The 19922-nt window shown below is 44.3% G+C and overlaps 2 protein-coding genes across 2 annotated transcripts in view; one reads left to right on the forward strand and one right to left on the reverse strand.

Moving 5' to 3' along the window:
- LOC306804156 (TGF-beta receptor type-2-like) overlaps positions 1–7731 on the forward strand; it is a 28812-nt gene extending 21081 nt beyond the window's left edge. Inside the window, exons 4-7 of the mRNA XM_079310418.1 lie at positions 1238–2025; positions 2122–2263; positions 3404–3531; positions 7224–7731. Of these exons, the coding sequence (XP_079166544.1) occupies positions 1238–2025; positions 2122–2263; positions 3404–3531; positions 7224–7436 (1271 nt within the window). The 3' untranslated portion in view covers positions 7437–7731. The remainder of the gene's footprint in view (positions 1–1237; positions 2026–2121; positions 2264–3403; positions 3532–7223) is intronic.
- A 2866-nt stretch (positions 7732–10597) lies between these two features.
- Positions 10598–19922, reverse strand: part of OSBPL11 (oxysterol binding protein like 11) — a 37735-nt gene continuing 28410 nt past the window's right edge. The window contains exons 9-13 of the mRNA XM_079310832.1: positions 18835–19333; positions 17328–17514; positions 14668–14850; positions 13905–14058; positions 10598–12573 (exon numbers count right to left, since the gene is read on the reverse strand). Coding sequence (XP_079166958.1) covers positions 12496–12573; positions 13905–14058; positions 14668–14850; positions 17328–17514; positions 18835–19333 — 1101 coding nt within the window. The 3' untranslated portion in view covers positions 10598–12495. The remainder of the gene's footprint in view (positions 12574–13904; positions 14059–14667; positions 14851–17327; positions 17515–18834; positions 19334–19922) is intronic.

Raw genomic sequence — 19922 nt, forward strand, 5'->3', positions numbered from 1 at the left:
CTCCTGTGTATCAAAAGACTTCCATCAGGAAGGGGCATCCTCACGAAGGAATTTCCTGAAGCTGTGTTAACTTCCCCTTTTTGGGACTTGTGCATGCAACTCCCTTAAAAATATCTTCTCTTTCTTCGGAGTTTCAGAGATGGGATCCAAAGCATCGGGTAAATCCATTAAAGCAGTAGGTGATATCCAGGCCCAATACTTTCCAAAATAAACATATTCCTGAGTTAGTTATTGATTTATATCAGTTTAGGTTGATCTTGTGGTTTAAACCCAATGCCTATTTTAGAAACGCTTTCACAGCCTTGCAGAAATTAGCTGCAGCACATTTTTTTGAAATTTGCCAAGGAAAATAGCTAAATGCTCTGTTTTTCCAGAACCTGAATTATGATCTGCACACACTGAGGTCAAGCAGCGAGAGTTTTGCTTATGGAATGATTCTTATCCCTCTTCCCCTGGGTTATTATACTTGGCAGAAAAACCTCTGAGTAAGATTTTACTTGAATATCTCTACTGAAGTCAGCATGTTTATTCCAGGAATCACGAACATCAAAGGATCAGGCAATTATATGTTGTGTGAGGGTTATGGCTTTGGGTGTATGTCCTCCCCCGACAATCTGAAGGCCAACAGGGGCTTTAAAAGAAAAAAACAAATGCAGCCATGCCCTGGCGATTGTTGGGACTGCTGTAGTAATGGGCTGAGGAAGGAGATGCCAGCATTGGCAGACAAATGCTGAAATGATGCTCCTGTGTGCTAATGATCCTGCAAAGCATCCCGGCACTCCCCTGCGCTGGGTGTCCTGCACACTGCCCACCCCCAGCATCCCTCCTGGCTCTCTGTGTACCACAGGGCTCCAGAAAAGCTCCAGCCCCACGCCCCTCCAGAGATTCGCTCTGTCCGAGCCTTGCCTTGGATTTATCATTGCTATTTCCAGCCCTGCTCCCCCTGCCACGAGCGCACCCCCAAAATGCCCTTTGCGGTCTCTTGTGCCGCACTGTCCCTTCCAAGTGATGCTGGCCTGTCTTCTGTTGATAGCTGGAGCTAAATTTCAGACCAAAACTCATCATCCCCTTAGTTAAGTGCCTCCATCTGGGTTCTGTGCCGGGATGAGCCCTTGTGCGGCCCCGCAAAGGGCTGCGCTCCATTAACAGCTTTGCATATTTTCCTCCTCCGCGTGATGAGAACGAGCTGTGGCAGACCCGCAGCAGCAGCTCCTCGCCTTTGCTTTCCTCCCCTCAGGCTACTCCATGCTGCAGAGCAAAGAGGTGATCCCAGTGGCGGCCATCAGCCTCCTGCCCCCGCTGCTGGTGGCGGTGATGATCACGGTGATATTTTACCTCTGCCGCACACAGAAGCGACGCAAGAGAGCCAAGGCGTGGGGTGGGAAGCAGGGCCAGCCGCCGGCGCTGCCGGAGCCGGGGAAGGCGGCCGAGCGGGAGGAGAAGCTGTCGGTGCTGATGGACGAGAGCCCCGCCAGCAGCCGGCCCGCGGAGCTGCTGCCCATCGAGCTGGACGAGATGGTGGGCAAGGGGCAGTTCGCAGAGGTGTGGAGGGCCAAGCTGAGCCACAGCCCCTCGGGGCAGTACGAGACCGTGGCCGTGAAGATCTTCCCCTGCGAGGAATACTCCTCGTGGAAGAACGAGAGCCAGATCTTCACCGACAGCAGCCTCCGGCACGACAGCGTGCTGCAGTTCCTGACGGCCGAGGACCGGGGCGCGGGGCCCCGCCGCGAGTACTGGCTCATCACCGCCTACCACAGCCGCGGAAACCTCAAGGACTACCTGTCCCGCCACGTGCTGAGCTGGAGGGACCTGCAGAAGATGGCAGGGTCCCTGGTGAGCGGGGTGGCACACCTGCACAGCGACTACACCGCCTGCGGCCGCCCCAAAATCCCCATTGCCCACCGCGACATCAAGAGCACCAACGTGCTGGTGAAGAGCGAGCAGGAGTGCGTGCTCTGCGACTTCGGCATCGCCATCCGCCTCGACCCCGCGCTCACCGTGGATGACTTTGCCAACAGCGGGCAGGCGAGTATGGCACCAGCCCTCTGCCAGCCTCACCCGTGTCCCGTATCCCAAAGCCTCGCCCACCCCTGCTAATGCCTCTCTCCTCTCTCTGGCCAGGTGGGCACCGCCAGGTACATGGCCCCAGAGGTCCTGGAGTCCAGAGTGAACCTGGAAGACCTGGAGTCTTTCAAGCAGATGGATGTCTACTCCATGGCCCTTGTTTTGTGGGAAATGGCCTCCAGATGTGAAGTGGTAGGAGGTAGGAGCATCACACCCGGATTGCTGTGTGGCTTTTTGCTCCCTCACTCTCCCATTCCAACTGATGGCACAAGAAATGACTTGGGGTGGCCCAGGTCTCTGCAGGGCTGCCAAGAGCTGGTGGCAGGTTCCTCTGCTCTGTGCCATGGCTTAAGGGGGGTGGTTCAGAGCTCAAGGAGCAGGACAGGACCCCATGGGGATATCTGGTCCAGCCCCTGCTCAAAGCTGATGAGCTGCCAAGTCCCATGGAGCTTGTGCTGGTAATGCAAAGCAAACCAAGCAGTAAAAGCCAAAGGTGCCTTCCCCACTTCAACCATTTCTTCTTTCAGACAACACCAGAGAGTTTATGTTACACTGAGGACTCACAAACCCCAGCCTCTGCCAGTGTGACATACCCTGTCACTTCCCAGAGCCTTATCCTGGCATCCACAATTGTGTGTATCAAAACACTTCATTAACTGCCCTGGAGTTAGGCCCTGCTTGCCTTCTGCTTGCTCCCATTGACCTGCCTTCCCTCTCCTACCTACTCACAGAGCAAGCCCACAGAATTGCAGGAATCCCAGCCCTTAGCCAGAAATCTGCCCTGCAAGCCCCATGGCTGGCAGTGGGAAGCCCTTGCCTGGCTCAGATGCCCCATGTTCCCAAGCCAACATTCCCATCTCTCACCTGCATTCACATCCAGGCAGAAGCTAGCAGAAACCAGGGTGGCCTTTCCCCTCTGCCAACAGCCAGTTTCTCCTTGGTGTTCCACAACACAGAGCTGCTCTTCCAGGAGGGCAATTTCTCCTCTAATCCATTCCCTGCCAGCAGCAGAAATCTGGAAATTCTTGTGTCAGTCACCCCTCTCATTCTTCACCAGCACAGTACTTTCTGCCTGCTCAAATTGTCTCACCCAAAGACAAACCAGGTCCTTTGGGGTCAGGAAGGAGGTCAGACAGCTCCTTGGTGCTGTCTTTGAAAAGAACCTATATGTGAAAACCCAACACTACCTTTCTGTGTTCAAATTCTCAATTGTTTCCAGATCTGCTTATTTTTTTGCTGACTGTTAAAAACAAATCCATTCCCATCCAGTGAGCCATACCAAAACAAAGCAGGGAATGCATTAGAAACATCCTGTGATGCTGCTGTTGCTTCCTTGCAGAGGTGAAGAATTATGAGCTGCCTTTTGGGTCAAAGGTCCAGGAGCAGCCTTGTGTGGACACCATGAGGGACATCGTGCTGCACGGCAGAGGCAGGCCCGAGATCCCAAGCAGCTGGCTGGTGCACCAGGTAAGCTGGGAGAAACTGGTTCAGAAAAGAGCAACTCATTGTTCCTCCTCACTAAATCAGCCTGAAAAATGAAATTTATAGTCAAAGGAAAAGTGGGCTGAACTCCTGGGATCTACTTTTAGCTCCACTGTGAATGGCTGCGCCCACACATGTCCTGCTGGACTCATTTCCTTCTTGCACAAAGGCCACCAGCCATGGGCACAGCACAATGTGTTGATCAATAGCCATGATCAGGAAGCTGTGAATGGCAGGTGATGGGCTTCAGATACACTGAGGATAACAGCAACATGGAACATTTCAGTGCAGCTCTTCTCATGAAACAGTAAATCACTGGATTTCACCCCACTTCTCCCCTTAGCACCTTGTCTGGAAGGCTCAGGAAACACCCAGACCCTCACTCACAGCCATTCACAGCAGGGACAGAGGGGAAGGGAGGCACATCCAGCCTTCTGCCCACTTGGTTGGGAAGGTTTCAAGCTCAAAATTACCTTCAACATGAGAGAAAAATTTCCATTATTACAAGGAAGAGCAAACCAGGAAGCATCTCCTTCATGTGAAGGACTCAGGAAAAGTGAGTGAAGGTGAGAGCAGGGACTCTGCAAGGCTCAGGGCTTGTCAAGGAAAGTCTTCCACCAGCCTTCAGAGGGTCTGAAAGCAAAGTCTGTCAGCACAGGGGGCATAACCCAGTGTTCTAGAACAGGAATATTTCAGCAGTGACAAGATGTGCTCTATTAAAACCATCCACAAGCACACCCAGAGCAACCAGCTACAGAAACAGAGCTCCCTCCTGGCCCTGACAGAGTCCTCTGCCCCAGGCCAGTGCTTTCTGCTACACACCAGGGACACAAGGGTAACAGGCATGCTGGTGACTTCCACATCTTGCCTTTGGTACTTCTTGAATTTCATATGTCTTGTGGAAAAACACCATCTGCTGATCAACACTCCCATTCACCTGAAAAATCAAGCTGGAACATTGAGCCTGCTGGCTTTCAGAGCTTTGCAGTGCTCAGAGCATCATTTTGCAATATCCACCTGTAAAACACACTGCCTCTGCTTCCACTCTGCCCTGTTCCTACAATGTCTCCTCTCAAAGTCATGTTTGTCCAAAGACTCACAGCTGACCTGACTGCCCAAAACTGCAAACAGCATCAAATGAATCCATGGCTTCTGTGGGACCCCCAGGGAGTTTATCAGTTGGTGAGTCCATTTCTGAGCTCACCCAGCCTATTTCATTGACAAAGGCAAATACAATCAGCAGTGCTACATACTTCAAGCCTTTGAGTATTCATCTCAGACATTCACCTCCCAGGGTTTCTGATAAACTTTGAAACCACAGAAAAAATACACAGAGGCTTGGGTTGTCAAAAATCACACTTTGATAGAGTGTGAGCTGAATTGTGCTGCTCCCAGGGCTGAAGGGAGGCTGACTGCAGTCACCTCCCAGAAATAATGTTGCAGTAGCTGGGTTGGTGTAGCAAAACAGAGCAAGGCTTGTAAGGTGGGAACTTTTATTGGACCATCTGATGGTCAGTGGGAAAAAGGAACAGCAAAGCCACATCATGTTGCTAAAAGTTTTTCTCTGACTAATCTCTGCTGGTCTAATAAATATCTCCTTAAAGTCTGGCTTTACGGCATTTTCTGGGCATTTTGCAACCATTCTCCCTAGGATGAGGAATTGGGCAGCACCATCTGCTGGGAAGCAGCAGAAAGCCACTGGCTTGTGCCACTCCAGGGGTGCAGGCTGGCTTCCTGTGGGAGTGACACTGAGAAGTCACTCACCTGAATGGGAGGCACCCACAGATGTTCCCACTAATCAAAATAAGTTTGCTGCAGAGCTCCAATGCCACTTCCACATTTCAACTGTCAGGATTGCTCTCAGTCAAGTGAAGACTATGGTTTGATTTTCAGCAAGTGCCAGCACTAATTTCCCTGACAGGGTTGACTCACCCCATAGCAGCTTCAGGGCAACTGCTTGCAAGGCCCCACAACAAAGTCAGCTGAATAAATTTATCCCCAGTTTCCCAGGTAACTTTCAGACCCTTTAGGTCCATGCTCCTACCTTGTTTCACACCCCATTAAAAAAAATAAAAAAAATTAAAAAAATAAAAAAAAAAAGGTTTTTTTTGGGACAGGTAAATTCCTGAATCTGGTTCACAAAGCAGCTGAACAGACTGATGTACTGGCACAACCAGAGGCTGGTGCAGGACAGGAAGGAGCAGTGGAAGCTTAAGTCAATATTGCCACTAAAAATACATTTGTACAACTCAGCATCCTTTGGAATCTTAGAAAAATCAAATATAAAAGCCAAACTAAGCTCAATTTGTAAGCCAAACAAGTTTCAGTTGTACCATTCAAAAGAGCATCATAACTACAAGGCAAATTACAAATGTTATGATTTCAGGGAAAAATAAGTACAGAAAATCTTGGATGTCCTATTTAAAAACAGGATGATTTTAAAAGCTTCACCTAAGCTAGCTCATTTTTGCATGTAATCAATTACCCTCAAATCCTTTCAACTAAGCTAATAAATGAGTGACGTCAGAGGTGCTGAAACACACCATCTGTCAGTTTTGCTGTACAATCCTGTTCTCTCCAATCTGTGTCTGTTATGGAAGATTTAGCACAATGAGCCTTAGCAGAGAGCTGCAAGTTCTAAGGTGCAGAAGTGCAGATGGAACTCACCCTGTATCTCTGCAGGACTTGGATTTTCCTCCTGTGTGGGTCCATATGAAACTTTTGGGTTCTTTTAATTGCAAATCAAGAAATACATAAAACCCACTGAAAAACATGAAGCTTTATTTAGAATAATGATTTTTCCACTGTGCTCCAACTTTAGTTGACAATGATGCCAAGAGCAATAGCACATGATGGAATTAAATGGGCAAGGAAAGGTTCAACATAGCTTCTGATGTGTTACTAGCTGAAGAGAGGGAAAAAAAGCACCAGCTGAATACTACCATTTATTTTGTTCCTAAGTACCAAATATTGTGACTCTTTTCATAGACCTTTCTGGGACATGTAAGTATTGAAGTATTGTACCTGAGAGGAATTCCATTTAAACTGGAGTAAACTGGGAAGAACCTCACCCCTCTCAAACAAAATGCTGTCTTGTGATAAAAGAACAAGGTTCAGCTGCACACTGCAATGAGTGTTTGGCACCCCTTCAGAATGCCACTAAAACAAGAAGTCAGATTTAAGAAATTATTTCCAAACCTACCTTTGAAAACCACCTCTCCCCCCATCCCCTCCCTCCAGGTGTAACAAGCAGAACTCAGCTCAAACCCATAGGCCTGGGGCTCAGCCAGCAAACTACAGGTCACTGCCCACACCTCTCCTATCCCTCCTGACTTTAGGAGTCTCTGATCCAAATGGGCAAGGCTGAGACAGGAAATAAATAGGGGCTAAAAGGAAACAGGTTCTAAGTCTCAGAGCCAACACCAGGCAGTTTGCAGGGAGCATGGGGAATGTTTGGGAGCAGATGCTGTGAGAGCTGAGGCTGCTGCTCACACAAGCAGTGCCAGCAGAAGCATCAGCACTTCCACAACTCACCGAGGCCGATTCCCCTTGTGCTTAAGCTTGGCCAAAACCAGCCTTTCTGCAGGAGGCTGTCAGAAGTGTGGTAAAGCACTGAGACTGTGTTAGATCCTCTTCTTCCTGCCTGCTGATGCTAATTGCAGCCCTCCTGACTGCAGGGAATGCGCTTCCTGTGCGACACCATCACCGAGTGCTGGGACCACGACCCCGAGGCGCGGCTCACCGCCCACTGCGTGGCCGAGCGCTTCAACCTGATGGCACAGATGGATTGTGATGACATCCTCAACAACAACACGGACAACCAGGCCAGCAAAACAGCTTCTGCAGCTGGGGAGCACCAGGACAGCGACGGCAGCAGAAGCATTCAGTGACAGAAGTCCTTGTCATGGGGAAGGAGAGGATAAGGGAGAAGCATTTAGCTCGTGGGGGAAAAGAGCCTCAGCTTTTCAAAATGGAACCAAGATCTAGTACATAAATTATTTATAAGATCTGTTTCCTCCCACAGATACGGTGAACTGTGGAATCAATATTGTGGTTAAAGTGAAATGTTATTATATGAACTGACTTTGTACTTACTTAAAATGTATAATGATGCAAAGCATTCCTTTTCTTATTTTTTAAAATAATAATGTTTAATCTTTTATTAATAAGCACCTGAATTCCATGTCTATCTTTTTTAAGTCCTTCCATATTGTCATCACGAGTTTCTTTTCTAACTTATTCTGCAGTGATTAAAACAATTTTCCTCTTTTTAATGGCCTACACACACAAAATCTGTTGTAGCAGGAAAAAAAGACATAATGAGATACACCACACCCTCTATGAAAGAAATGCTGACACCCAAGAAAATCACTCATGCAGCATTGTGCAAAGATCCACAATAATCCAGTTTGCAAAAGCCTGGTACAATGCAATTCCAACATATGTTTCCTCACTGGAGAATTCCTAGGTAAATTGATAGTTCAGCTGGGTGTGTGAAACTTCTTTGAGAGAAAAAAAAAAGTCACCTGTGTAGACAGGGCTGCTTCACTCTAAAAACTCTCCATGCAGGATATCTAGACAATCCTTTCCCCCATCAGACCACCTCTAGCCAGATCTGTGCCACAGTAACAGTGCCAACACAGGGGTGTTGGCCAATTCTCACACCCCCCTGCTGGGTTACCCCACCCGGGGAAACAGGATCAGACAGAACTGAGACCTTTATTCAGATCAACCCAGGCTGCCTCTACTCTGGAAAGCAATGAAGGAAAGGTAAGTCACACCTGGTACTGTGCAAATCCCTCCACCCTTGGGAGCAAAGATCTCAGGTGCCCCTAAGTCCTGCAAGCCCACACCTGACACCTCCACAGAGGTACATTTTTTGGGATAGCACCCAAGAGGAATACATTGCTTGCCACTGCAAGCTGCATGGATCAACCTGGCAAGAGAGGAAGGGAGCAAACCATGCAACAGCCCCAGGTTTTCTGCAGCCAAGGCTCCTCAATGTGGGGCAGGGAAGCAGATCTGCAGGGCTGCTTCGGTTCTCTTAAGTGCTTGGCTATGACAGCACTAACCCATATAAAAACCTTTTCTTCTCTAGCTATTATTTCCACCTCCCTGGACTGTTTTTACAGCTGCTAAATTAAAAGCCTAGAAACAAATAGTCTCTAAACACTCCAAAGAAGGACAGAAGGGCAATGAATTAGGTTGCACGAAATCTAAATAACAAAAAAAATTGCTTAGCTACCACTTATGACATCTGCAATTGTGACCACACCTGTCATTCTCACTAATCTTCACCTGGCTGCTACCTCCTGACACCTCACAATTTTTCAAGTTAACCCTTTTCTCTTGAAAAACCCTTCCCAGTTCCCCACAAATACAGCTTTTCCAACCCACCTGACTTCAGCCTCACTTCTTTAATATATTAACCACTGCCCCAGCACAAGAGAAACAGAGCTTGGGGTTGTTGACAGCTTTTCTGTCATGGAGATAAAAAAACTACAGAACACATCAAACTCCTCTCCAGGCTGTCCAATCCTTCCTTCCCATAGTATTTTGTGCAGAATTATCATACCAAGCTTTTTGGACACTGATGAATGTGTTCACTTGTTCTTCCTTCCCACAGGTGACAGGGACAAGGGGGAACCAGCCTGTACGAACTAGATATTGGAGGCTGCATCTCTGATTCTGATGACCAAAATCCAAATTCTTCTGGAGAGACAGACTTCATCCTAGGCTTGACAGTTCATACTATAAATATGCTGAAAAAAATTCTTTTCCCCTATCCATGCCTAAAATCTGGAAGAACCTGATTTGCATAGTGCATTTTTTCCCATAAAACACAAATCCATCAGGATTACATACTTGAATGCCTGTGTTAAACAGGGCTGAGTTGTCACACTGTTTTCTAAGAGCAGCAGCAGGTGGCACAGCACCTCTAAGGACAGCCACATTTAAGATCCAAGACATGTTTATGATTCAGGGAGCCTAAAACCACTGAGATCAATGAAAATTCTGCTCTTTACTTCAGTGGGGCCCAACCAAGCCAAGAAGACAGACAGTAACATAAGCCAATGTCCTATTTTGTCTTGTTCCCTGTTGGAACACACTATGGCTCTAGCAAGTAGCACTGAGCCCTTCCCTTTGCTCCAGAAGGTACAGGATGGAAACAACATCAGTTATGCAAGAGAATCAAATCTGGTCAGAGTTAAAAATACATCCATTACTGTGCAGGGTGTTTGCCACTCTCAGAAGTATCCTAATCATAATTTAAGCTGGATATTCAGTGGCTAGATTTTTTTTCTTTTTAAATGGTTTTCAACTATGTCCTTTGTTTCTAGAAGCAGAAATTTGCATCATAACTAAATCCATATCAGAAACCAGTTCTGGTGATCACTTGAGCAAACAAAGGCTTCATCTCTTTTTTTTTTCCTAGAACCATCCCCACATTTAAAGAATCCCTTCATGTATTGTATCAAAGTATTTCTTCAGCATTAAGTCTGTTTTTACACAACAAAATTAGTAACAGCTTTCTTAGTGTGAAACCACAAGCATACCAGATGAGGGAGGAAGAGAAATAACTTGACTAATAGCATTATATAAGGAACACAAATGGGTTTGTGGTCAACATGGGAGCTTTTCAGTCTCATTTACAGTCATCACCTTGACAAATCCCAAATCAAAATTTTAAGCTGAGTTTAGTGACTGAGTAGTAAGTCTTTATTTTAGTTAGCTTAAGTTTGATCCCTGGAGTGTGCTCAGCTGAAAAAAGTTTGGTTTTGCTCTGATCACTGCAATTAAGAGCTAGGCCTTGCACCACAGCCCTTGCTGTTCATTTAAGCAAATGTGCTACATGGCATGGATAAAACAACTATGAAATGTGTATAGTGTTAATCTGTTTCTCTACAAACCCCATTTTGGAGCAGATACTGATAAACCATGGAAGAATTTCACACATTGCCACCACCATTCCTACCCCAAATCCTGGAATTAGGCAAGGAACCAAATGTGCCGCAGACCGAGAAACAAGGAGGAACTAATCCCACTAGTTTAATTTTTATTTTTATTCCCAGTTAAACATGAAAATGCCCAATGGATATCCAAAACTATCACAACAGGATGGTTGTATAGAATATCACAAACAAGACAAATAGGGCCTAAAACACTCTTCTGCTGGAGACTAGTTACCACTCAAGCACATAGTGCCAAAATATCCCACTTTTGGGACCAAGGAAAGCCCAGACAGATCTCCAGCATGAAAGAAAACAACCACCTACTCTTTCCTGGTCACCTGATCTCTAGGAAAGCAGACAGAACAAATGAATCACTTTGTAGCTTTATTATCCCCCCCACCCCCCCCACTTCTCACAAACAGACTATGACTTGCATTGAGATCTCAGTGCATTTCACAGCAAAAAAAAAAAAAATGTACAAGAGGATCAAAACAGTTGTGCATAAACCCAACTCTTTTTTTTTTTTTTTTTTTTTGCATGATTTACAGTTTGTGTTGAAAGTTAATATGGTTATTTAAACCTTCTGATGCATTCTTACACTTGCATCTTCTCTATGGAAAACATCTTACCAGATCACACAGTTGTGAGTTCTCATGATGCTGGATCAGGTGCAGCCATTGTCATGGCTGGGAAGTGGCAGATAATGTTATATACACTGATTGGAAGACTACATCAGAAGAAAAAACAGATTAAGGCACCACTGTTGGAAAAATTAAGGTAGCTTGTAGTTACAACAATAACGAAAGCCATAGTAAGTACTATTCTTAATTGCCAGCAATTCTTAGACTTCAATAAAATAGTTATAAAAAGGAGAAAAAAACAAAAGGATGTTTGTACCTGAATACAGTTTCCTGATATCTGATTGTGTTTCAAACCAATACCCAGTCCTCAGCATAATCAGATGTTTGTTTGGGCTTTTTTATGGTAAGATGAAAAACCAGGACCTACAGTTCATGTATTCAAGGTCACATTTCACTGCTTTGCTCTGAACAACACCACAGGAGAAAAAAAAAACAAAAAACAACCCAAAGGACAGTTTGTAACACTGATACTTCATCTCTGAAACGATTAGATGGGCAGAGAAATTTAAATACAAAACTGTTTGTTTTCTGTTCATTTTGAAAGCCTTAGTCCTCAGGAAGAGAAGGTGGAGGAGAAAAACCAGGCCAGATCTCATTATATTATAACTTGAGAAAAACCAGTCACTCAAAGAGATTTAATAAAATTAGAGTTGAAAAGAGTTCAAATTACTTTTTCAATTCAAGTCAATTATTTCAAGTATATTAAAACGTTTCAGAGGAAAAATTTCTCCATGGTTACACTTCTAATTGCTTTTATAAATCCATAAAAAAGAAAAGTAGTCTCTACATACATCCCATATTCCTCCAATGCATGCACACGATCTCTCTGAAGAAAAGGTCGTCATGATCCAGTTGTTTCTTAATACTGATTTCAGGCACATCTTCCAAACACCCTTCCAGTTTTTGCCAAGAAGGTTAATTACTGGGCATAAAAGCAGCAATTTTCTGTTGCTGTTGTCTACATGTGTACTGAGGAGGTTTCAGTGATTAAAGAGCTTGACACAGATTCCAAAAGAGTTCCTATGTCACTCTAAAATCCAAGGTTCCTTCTTCTCTCAGGCAGCTTTTGCAATCAGATCTACTTAGAAGAATCTTACACAATGCAGATAAAATCTCTTGGATCATACAAAAAACCAAGTTGGTTGAATGTACCTGGCAGGTTTGTCTCTACAACTTGGATTTTTACCTTTTTTTCTTTAAATAGCTTTAAAGTGCCCTAGTATAGTTATTTCTTTATGCTCATTTAAACTTGCACAATTACATAAAAAGGGGACACTCAGTGTGATTACTGTGTTCTGAGAGACAGAGGAAAAGGAGAGGAAAACCAGAAAACTCATCTTAAAGCAGCTTTTTTTCTAGTTACTGTCCGTTTGCTGAGTTTGTGCGGCACAGACTGTTTTCCAGAGAGGTTTATGGTAAACCCAGCCATCTCCCTGCAATTTAAAGAGAAAGTATGGTTATCATAAAGACACTGCCTTGGGGGAACTGCCTTCACACAAGTATTAGACTGATGGCTGTGAACAGCAGAGGGACAGAGCTGGTATCTTTAACTCCCACAGACTGAGGCACAGAGATCAGCACTGACACTGCTTCAGGACACACACAGGCTCCTGCTGAGCCCCCACACTCTCTGGGAGCAGACTGCAATGAACCCACTTGTAATTAACCCACTCTTCTCAACTGTGTGATCCAAATTACTTTCAGAAGCCAGCAGAGAGGCAGCTACCCAGGTTGATCAGCTCTACTCAACCCAACTCTGTTTACCCAGAAATGCAGTGCTGGGGATTACATTTAAATGTTTTCTGAGTACATATGTATCCTGGACTAGCAGCAGAATTTCACCCTTTGCAAATCTATCAATACTAACAATACAACTATCTTAGAACAAATCATACTAACACAGCTTTAGAGAACAAAAACCTTAATGGGAGTTAGTCCTGAATTTGACAAAACAAACCCAGAATATGTTGAAGAGAAAGAAATCTTTTAGCCTGTGTTTTATATGCAGTTATGGGAAGATGAGGGGGAATTACATCACTGCAGTGAAACAGATAAAGCTTTCACTGTAAGGAGAATCTAAACTATTACAGCATTAATTTTACTCAAGAACTCTCTGTTGCAAAGGGCTCAGCAAAGGTCTCATCACATGAATCACAAGAAAAGCCCATTTCAAAGTTATCATACCAGCATTCCCCAATCCTCCTGGGCAGGCTGCACTTCCCCTTGTTAAAAGTCTTACTATATTTTTACTACTACTATTAGTCAAGTACAGGTTAAGACACTAAACAAATAAGCTCTAACTAAAATGTAATGTAGGAAAACAAAAAAAGTGGTAACTTGAGAATGAACTCGCATTCCTTCTTGCTAACAATAATATGTTGAGTACATAAACACACAACCTCAGCAAAATTAGTACTCCTGATTATTTTCTTTGGGTATTTGCTGTTACAATCTGCTTACATGTGTATATGCAAAACTATTTTCATGTGCAATTGAGGAAGTGCTTGGTAAAAGACGGGACCAGAAAACTGGAAAACATTTTGATGCAAAATCCAAGCACAAAGTTCATTCTCCACAAAGTGGAGAATGAACTCATATCTTCACATGCTCAGGAATTCTTAAATCACTGTACTCCTATGGATCCCACAAAGCTAAACTGCAAGATCCAAGGCTAAACACTCTGATGGAACCCAGATCCATGCCCTGCTTGCATAACAGCTCTGCTTCTACCTCCACCAGTAGCAGATAACTCTTGGAAACTTACATCTTTAAGGAAGTACTTAGTACACCAAGGAGTTTCTGTTTCAGCACGCAGCCTCTCCTCGTTCCTCTGCCGCTCTTCCAGGGCGCGCTTGTGCTCCGTAGCCTTATCGATGTCTCCATCCCGCAGAGACTCTGTCACGTGCTGCCACAGCCTCCTACAGAACAAACTGCTCACTCCACTGCCCCAAAGGCTTCCCAGCCACCCACCTCAAACTGCAGCATCACCGTGGAACAGGGGCACTCTCTCCACTTACACAAGACAAACCAGCCCAGGTCAGAGCGTTGCAGTGCAGCTGAGGGCTCATGGACAAGTCTTAGAGCTACAGCAGCAACTGGAGCAGGTAGGAAGGGCTCTGAGGTTCTGGCAGTGTCAATCTAATGTCTAATTGCAAATCCCTTAAAGCTGCTATTGGAAGTGTTATTCAAGAAGCAGCTTCTTGTGAGGATGTCAGGAACTGCCCTATGTAGCTGATGGGTAAAGACAAAAACTAACAGGGATATTCTATTCTCTGGAAGGCACTTTGTGAACTCAAAAATCCCCTCTGTTTATAAATAGGAGGTAAAATAAACAACCATGTGCCTGCAACTAGGGTTTCGCACCATTTTTTTCTCTTGATTTTTATTTCTAGAAAACATTAAAAAAATTAGGACCACTGCTGTTAAGCACTATCCACAAATACTATCTACATTTGCAGGTTTTCCTAAGGCACTCACCAGACTGCTTAGGACAAAAAGGGACAGGCAAGAGCAAACACATACTCTACCTAGATTCAAAGGGGCCTTGCTTCTCCAGGGGCCGGACTCGTTTTCTTGTCACAGAGAGCTTTGTCAAGTCCACGTTTTTGGTGTCCCCGTTGTTGTAGGTGAACTCAAGCACACTGTTCCACTCCCCCTGCACTCTGCACACCACTGTGTTTGTCATGTTCTGCTTCACTTCCCCTGTGACTCTAGGAAAGAAACTTATTTTTTAAAAGCCATGGCTAAAGAAACCTGAGGACTACTATTTGTAAAATCACTCAATCCTGAATGAGTTTGCAAACTCGTCACACTGCCTTGAAAAATGTTAGTTATTTGAACTGCATTTGTGAAGAAGCTCAAAGAGCAAAGTGACTTTCACTCACTGCTCTAGTTCTTGTCATGTTATCCAGGAAACTACATTTTGGCTTCAGCTTGTTTCAAGCCTCTTAAGGAAATTGAAAATGAAAAAGAAACTAACACAAGCTGATTCACATAGAACAAGCAGTTGATCATTTCCACTTGAAGTATCACATCAGACACATAGTTCAGACTTAAAAAATAAAAACTAAACTTTCTAGAAAGAATATATCTCACATCTTTACATTTCAACCTTCTCCTTATATAGGCAGTCTCATTTTCACATTGCTCACATAAGCAGTAGACATGCAAAGGCAGAAAGCAAGATAGGAAACTAGGATCAGGAAAATTGCTTTAGTTCCCTGTCTCTTCCACAGAAACTTCTGCCAATAACAATACAAGGAAAATGTCTTTCTGACATGCAGTATTTCATTCAAAGTGCTGCATAATGCTCAAGTATCACCATAATTACACACACTGATGTGTATTTTTCTTCTCAACTTCAAGACCTGTACAAAGGCCTCCTGACACCAAATTCATCCTGATCCAGTTTCTGAGCATTGCTTGGCAAGCAAATTGCCAGTCTCAAACTGAACTTTTCTCCTAGAAACAAAGAAATAAAAGGGTCTGTGCACTATGCAAACCAGACTTGAGACATTCTCACTTGTAAGGTGCTGCAGGAATCACAAAGGATACTACCTCTAGCTCCAATCAAACTGCAGTTACCTGTACACAACCTCCCTAAAACTCACCACTTTCCAGCCTTCTAGCATTTCATCAGAGCTCACACAAAGCACAGGCTACACCTCCTACCACACTTCCATTGTGTGAGCTGAGGACAGCTAACTTGCACACCACCAGCTTGCTCTGATGTCCTTTGAACAACTGCATCCTGGAGAGTGGAAAGCAGCACTTCTGTGCTCCCACGTTGCATGGTGCTACACTTAGAGGAAAAGGGAGCACAGGACACAAGTGTCACTTCCCTTCTTCCACACACTGGTCATTTCCCACTGTGCCTGCACCTACTTGTCCTCCCCAGTCCTAGCATCAAAATAGAGAAATTTATCTCAAGCAATGAAATGAGTATCACAGGTCAGACCTTCCAGCACAGACATACTGAATGCCAGCCAAAGCAGACCTGCAGAGAATCTCCTGGGCAAGGGGGGAAGGCTCACAGCCAGCTCACAGCAGGAGGCAGCTGCCAGGACTTCTGTCACCTCATGGTCCAGCAGGTCAAACCTAAATTAACCTTATGAGAAATATCCTAAAAAATCCAGACTGATAAGTATGTGCTGGTCACACAGTTTTCCATTATAAAAATCAGCAGACAGAGCAGCTGACAAGCAAGCAGCCTTAAGTTTGTGCTGCTTCTCATCCTGTGACTTCCACACCTCCAAGCTATTACACATGGTGGAGGCCCTGTCCTCCTCCCAGGAGCTCTCTGAACAGTCAGAATCCACAGGATGAAGAGATCAGCCTGGTCAGACTCTGCAGTTACCTCTTCACAACTATAACAGCTTGGTTTTTTCCAAGCATTGTGTGGTACCAAGACAATACTGACATCTAGGATTTTAATATCAATCTCAAAATTACTGCTCTGCTTAGCTGAAAGTAAACAAAGTTATATCACTCACTACTGAGGTGCAGAACTGAACTCCATCAAACTCTCATTACCTGTATTTCTCCAGGTTGCATTGCTCTGACACAACCACTGACAACACTGCAGACCATAGTATCTACTTGAACCTGCTCTAGTGATAAATATCTGCTGGCACTTATTTGTAATCTTGGCATGACTGATACATGTCTAGCTGTCTGTTATCATTACCCCCTATTTCATCCAACTAAAGAGGTACAGGACCAAGGAGCCAACATCCAGCTGAGGTCTAACAACAAGGGTCACTCTACAAAAAAATCCATACCATTGCCATAGCAACTCCTGTGTGCTCTGAGTAACCATGACAACTCCTGCTTCCCATCAAGAGATTCTTTTGGCAATGTCCAATCATCACCATGACAAATTTTCAATTGCTACAGTACCTTGAAGAGAGCTCTCTTTAAAAAGCCTCTACATCTGTGACTAACTTCAGAGAGACAAATAACAAAACAGTTTCCAAATTAAATCACCGAAGTAAAACCACATCCTCTACCTTATCTCTTATGACACAAGAGTAGCTATTGCACAGTGGAAGATACATTGTGAGCCACAGAAAAAAACTCCAAATGATGTGTCACTTTCAAATTGCACCAAGTGAAATAGAACTACATGTAAGCTTCAGTTCTCCAAAAGTGAAATCAATCTCATTTCAAACAAACAAAATGTTCTCACCGATGCAATTTGCCACCGTAGAAGGGCTTGGTGTGAAAGTTAATACTTGCAGAATACCCGGTTTTTGCACAGTTAATGTTGACTTTTCCTCCCAGCTCCACCCAAGGAACAGTTAAGATTGAGCGGGCGTAGGCGCAGGGCAGAGAGAAGGTGTACTCCTCCCCGTGTTCCAAGAGATGTAAGACACCTGTGTGAAGAAATACAAGAATCTGTAAACCAGTATCACTTCAGAAAAAGCCAAACAGGTTGTTGAAACAAATAGTCCATACTACATCTGGCTATTTTTCCTCATAGCCCCTCAAAAAAAGAAAATTAAAAAACCCACACAAGAGTGACTTAGATTCTAGATACAAACATTTTCCTAGAAGTACTAACTTGAGTAATGTACATTTAATTCTCTTTTGGGAAAAGACATTTATCTCAATAATACTGTTCCATGAAGTACAATTTTTCAGTAGTGCATATAAGGGCTGGTTACTCTCTTACTGATGGCTCTGGAGCACAGCAAGACAAGATTTACTCTGACAAAAGGAAATAAATTAATTCCCTGAACTGCAGATCCTGAGGAGGGCTAATACTCCTGCCTTCCCATTTTATAATATACCTTACCTAATCTGAAGGCAGGTAGCAGAGACAATTCTCCTTACTGCACCTCTCTGCCAAGATAAAACCAACTCCTTCCTAACAGTAACTTTTACAATAAATGTCAAGAATCTCTAAATACTAGATTTTCTGTTGGGTTTTAAAATTAGTGGGTTCAATTCCTATAAAGAAACCAAAACCACAAGATCTCCCTCTTGCCCTTATAAGAACACAGCACAACATCCAACTGCTGCCTGCCCCAGCCCATGCCTCTGGAGCACAGTACCCTTGGGTGTCTGACATCAGCACAAACAACATGGGACATTCTAAAAAAAGGTGAGTTGAGAAAGGCCCTACAAGGAATATCAACTTCAGAAATTACCTGAACAGCCAAAGATGTGCCTTTCACATACCCTGACATTCCCTTGGTCATTCCCTTGTCCAGAGTGTAGTTTATATGCAAATGCCTGGAATCCCAAGGTACTGAATAAAATACACAGGGTACAGAGTGGAAAGGCTGTTTCATCTTGTGCAGCAAATGCTAATAACTAAAGGAAAATTACAATCTGAGGGCATTACCCTTCTCTGCCCCTAAAGGATCCAATTTTTCTAGTTAAAGAAGATCAAAATGTGCATAGGAAGATCAAGTACAATAAGAGAAATGCAACAACACTTCTATTTAATAAATGTCTGATGTAAAATAATTAATAAATATCAGTTTAGATCACTGTAACTGGCTTTTGCCATAGAAGTCAATATTTTATTTCCAAATATAATCCTGATTTTTGGCAAAGCACAAACCTATTTTTTCCTCCCACATGAAAATTTGCTGTTTACAATGACAACTTGTATCTTTTGAACAGAACATCATAATAGTTATTTTAACAAACTTCTAAAATGAACAAAGGACAGAATTTACACTTACCCTCGCCAACCATCGTCACTCCTATTGACATTCCTAGGAATTTACTTTTTGTCCAGACGTGGGCATTGACACACATGCTCCTCTCTACACACTCAGCATAAAACCCTGAGACAGGAGGATGGTGGGACACTTGCTCAGCTACGAATTTCACTGTGTAATAGTCCTGCTCTGCTTGGCCCTCCGGATCTTTCGGCAGAGTTACTTGCTCGGAGGGGGTGTGAGCAGAGGAGCCGGTGCCACCATCGGTGGCCACGTTGCTCTTGGGCATCCTCCAGGAGCAGTGGAAGGTCTCCCCAATGATGGGGTTGTAGGGTTTCTTGGCGATGGCTCCCTTGCGGCCCTCGTGGAAGGAGGTCAGGTAATACTCCACGAAGCGGATCATCCTCTCCTCGGCGCTGCTGCCGTTGGTGATGGCGATGAACAGCTCGGGATGCGACATGAAGTCCGCGTACATCTCCAGCAGCGACCGCTTCTCCAGAATGAAAGTGGGAAGAACCACCTGAAATAAAAGATATAAGGCTTTTAAGGCTTTTCTTAAGCTACAAAGAGAATGTGTCCCATATACCTGTGAAAGAGAAAACAAGCAAGAAGGAACTCAAACTACAGCAAAGAAGGTTCAGAGCAGAAGTTAGGAAAGGGATGGCCTGATGGGGAGGAAAGCTGGGAAGCAATGCCAGCTCTGGAGAGCTTGCAGAATCTCTCTCCACACAGCAACTAGGACAAGCATCCATGAGAAACAGCATAGGATGGGTTGATCCTGTGCCTCTGAGCAGAGGTACCTTATATTTTCACAGTTACATTTGACACTATAAAAACCAGCAATCCTGTCTTTCCTGAGACAAAGGAAATCCCCTAGAGTGAAGGGCTGTGGATATCATCAGTGTTTTCCTTCTCTGCAGTGGTAACAAGATTCACATAGCTAAACTCAGTGACATAACTAACTGCTGTAAACAGCAACACAGAGAATCTAGACCATGGGATCAAGACAATCCATTTAAATCAGCTGAAATCAAAGAGAAAAGGCACAGACATAAGACTTAATAGATATCCAAGGTAAATTGAACACACTTGCCATACTGTTGCAACAC

The sequence above is a fragment of the Erithacus rubecula genome (assembly GCF_903797595.1).
Source record: "Erithacus rubecula genome assembly, chromosome: 8".
Classification (NCBI taxonomy): Eukaryota; Metazoa; Chordata; class Aves; order Passeriformes; family Muscicapidae; genus Erithacus; species Erithacus rubecula.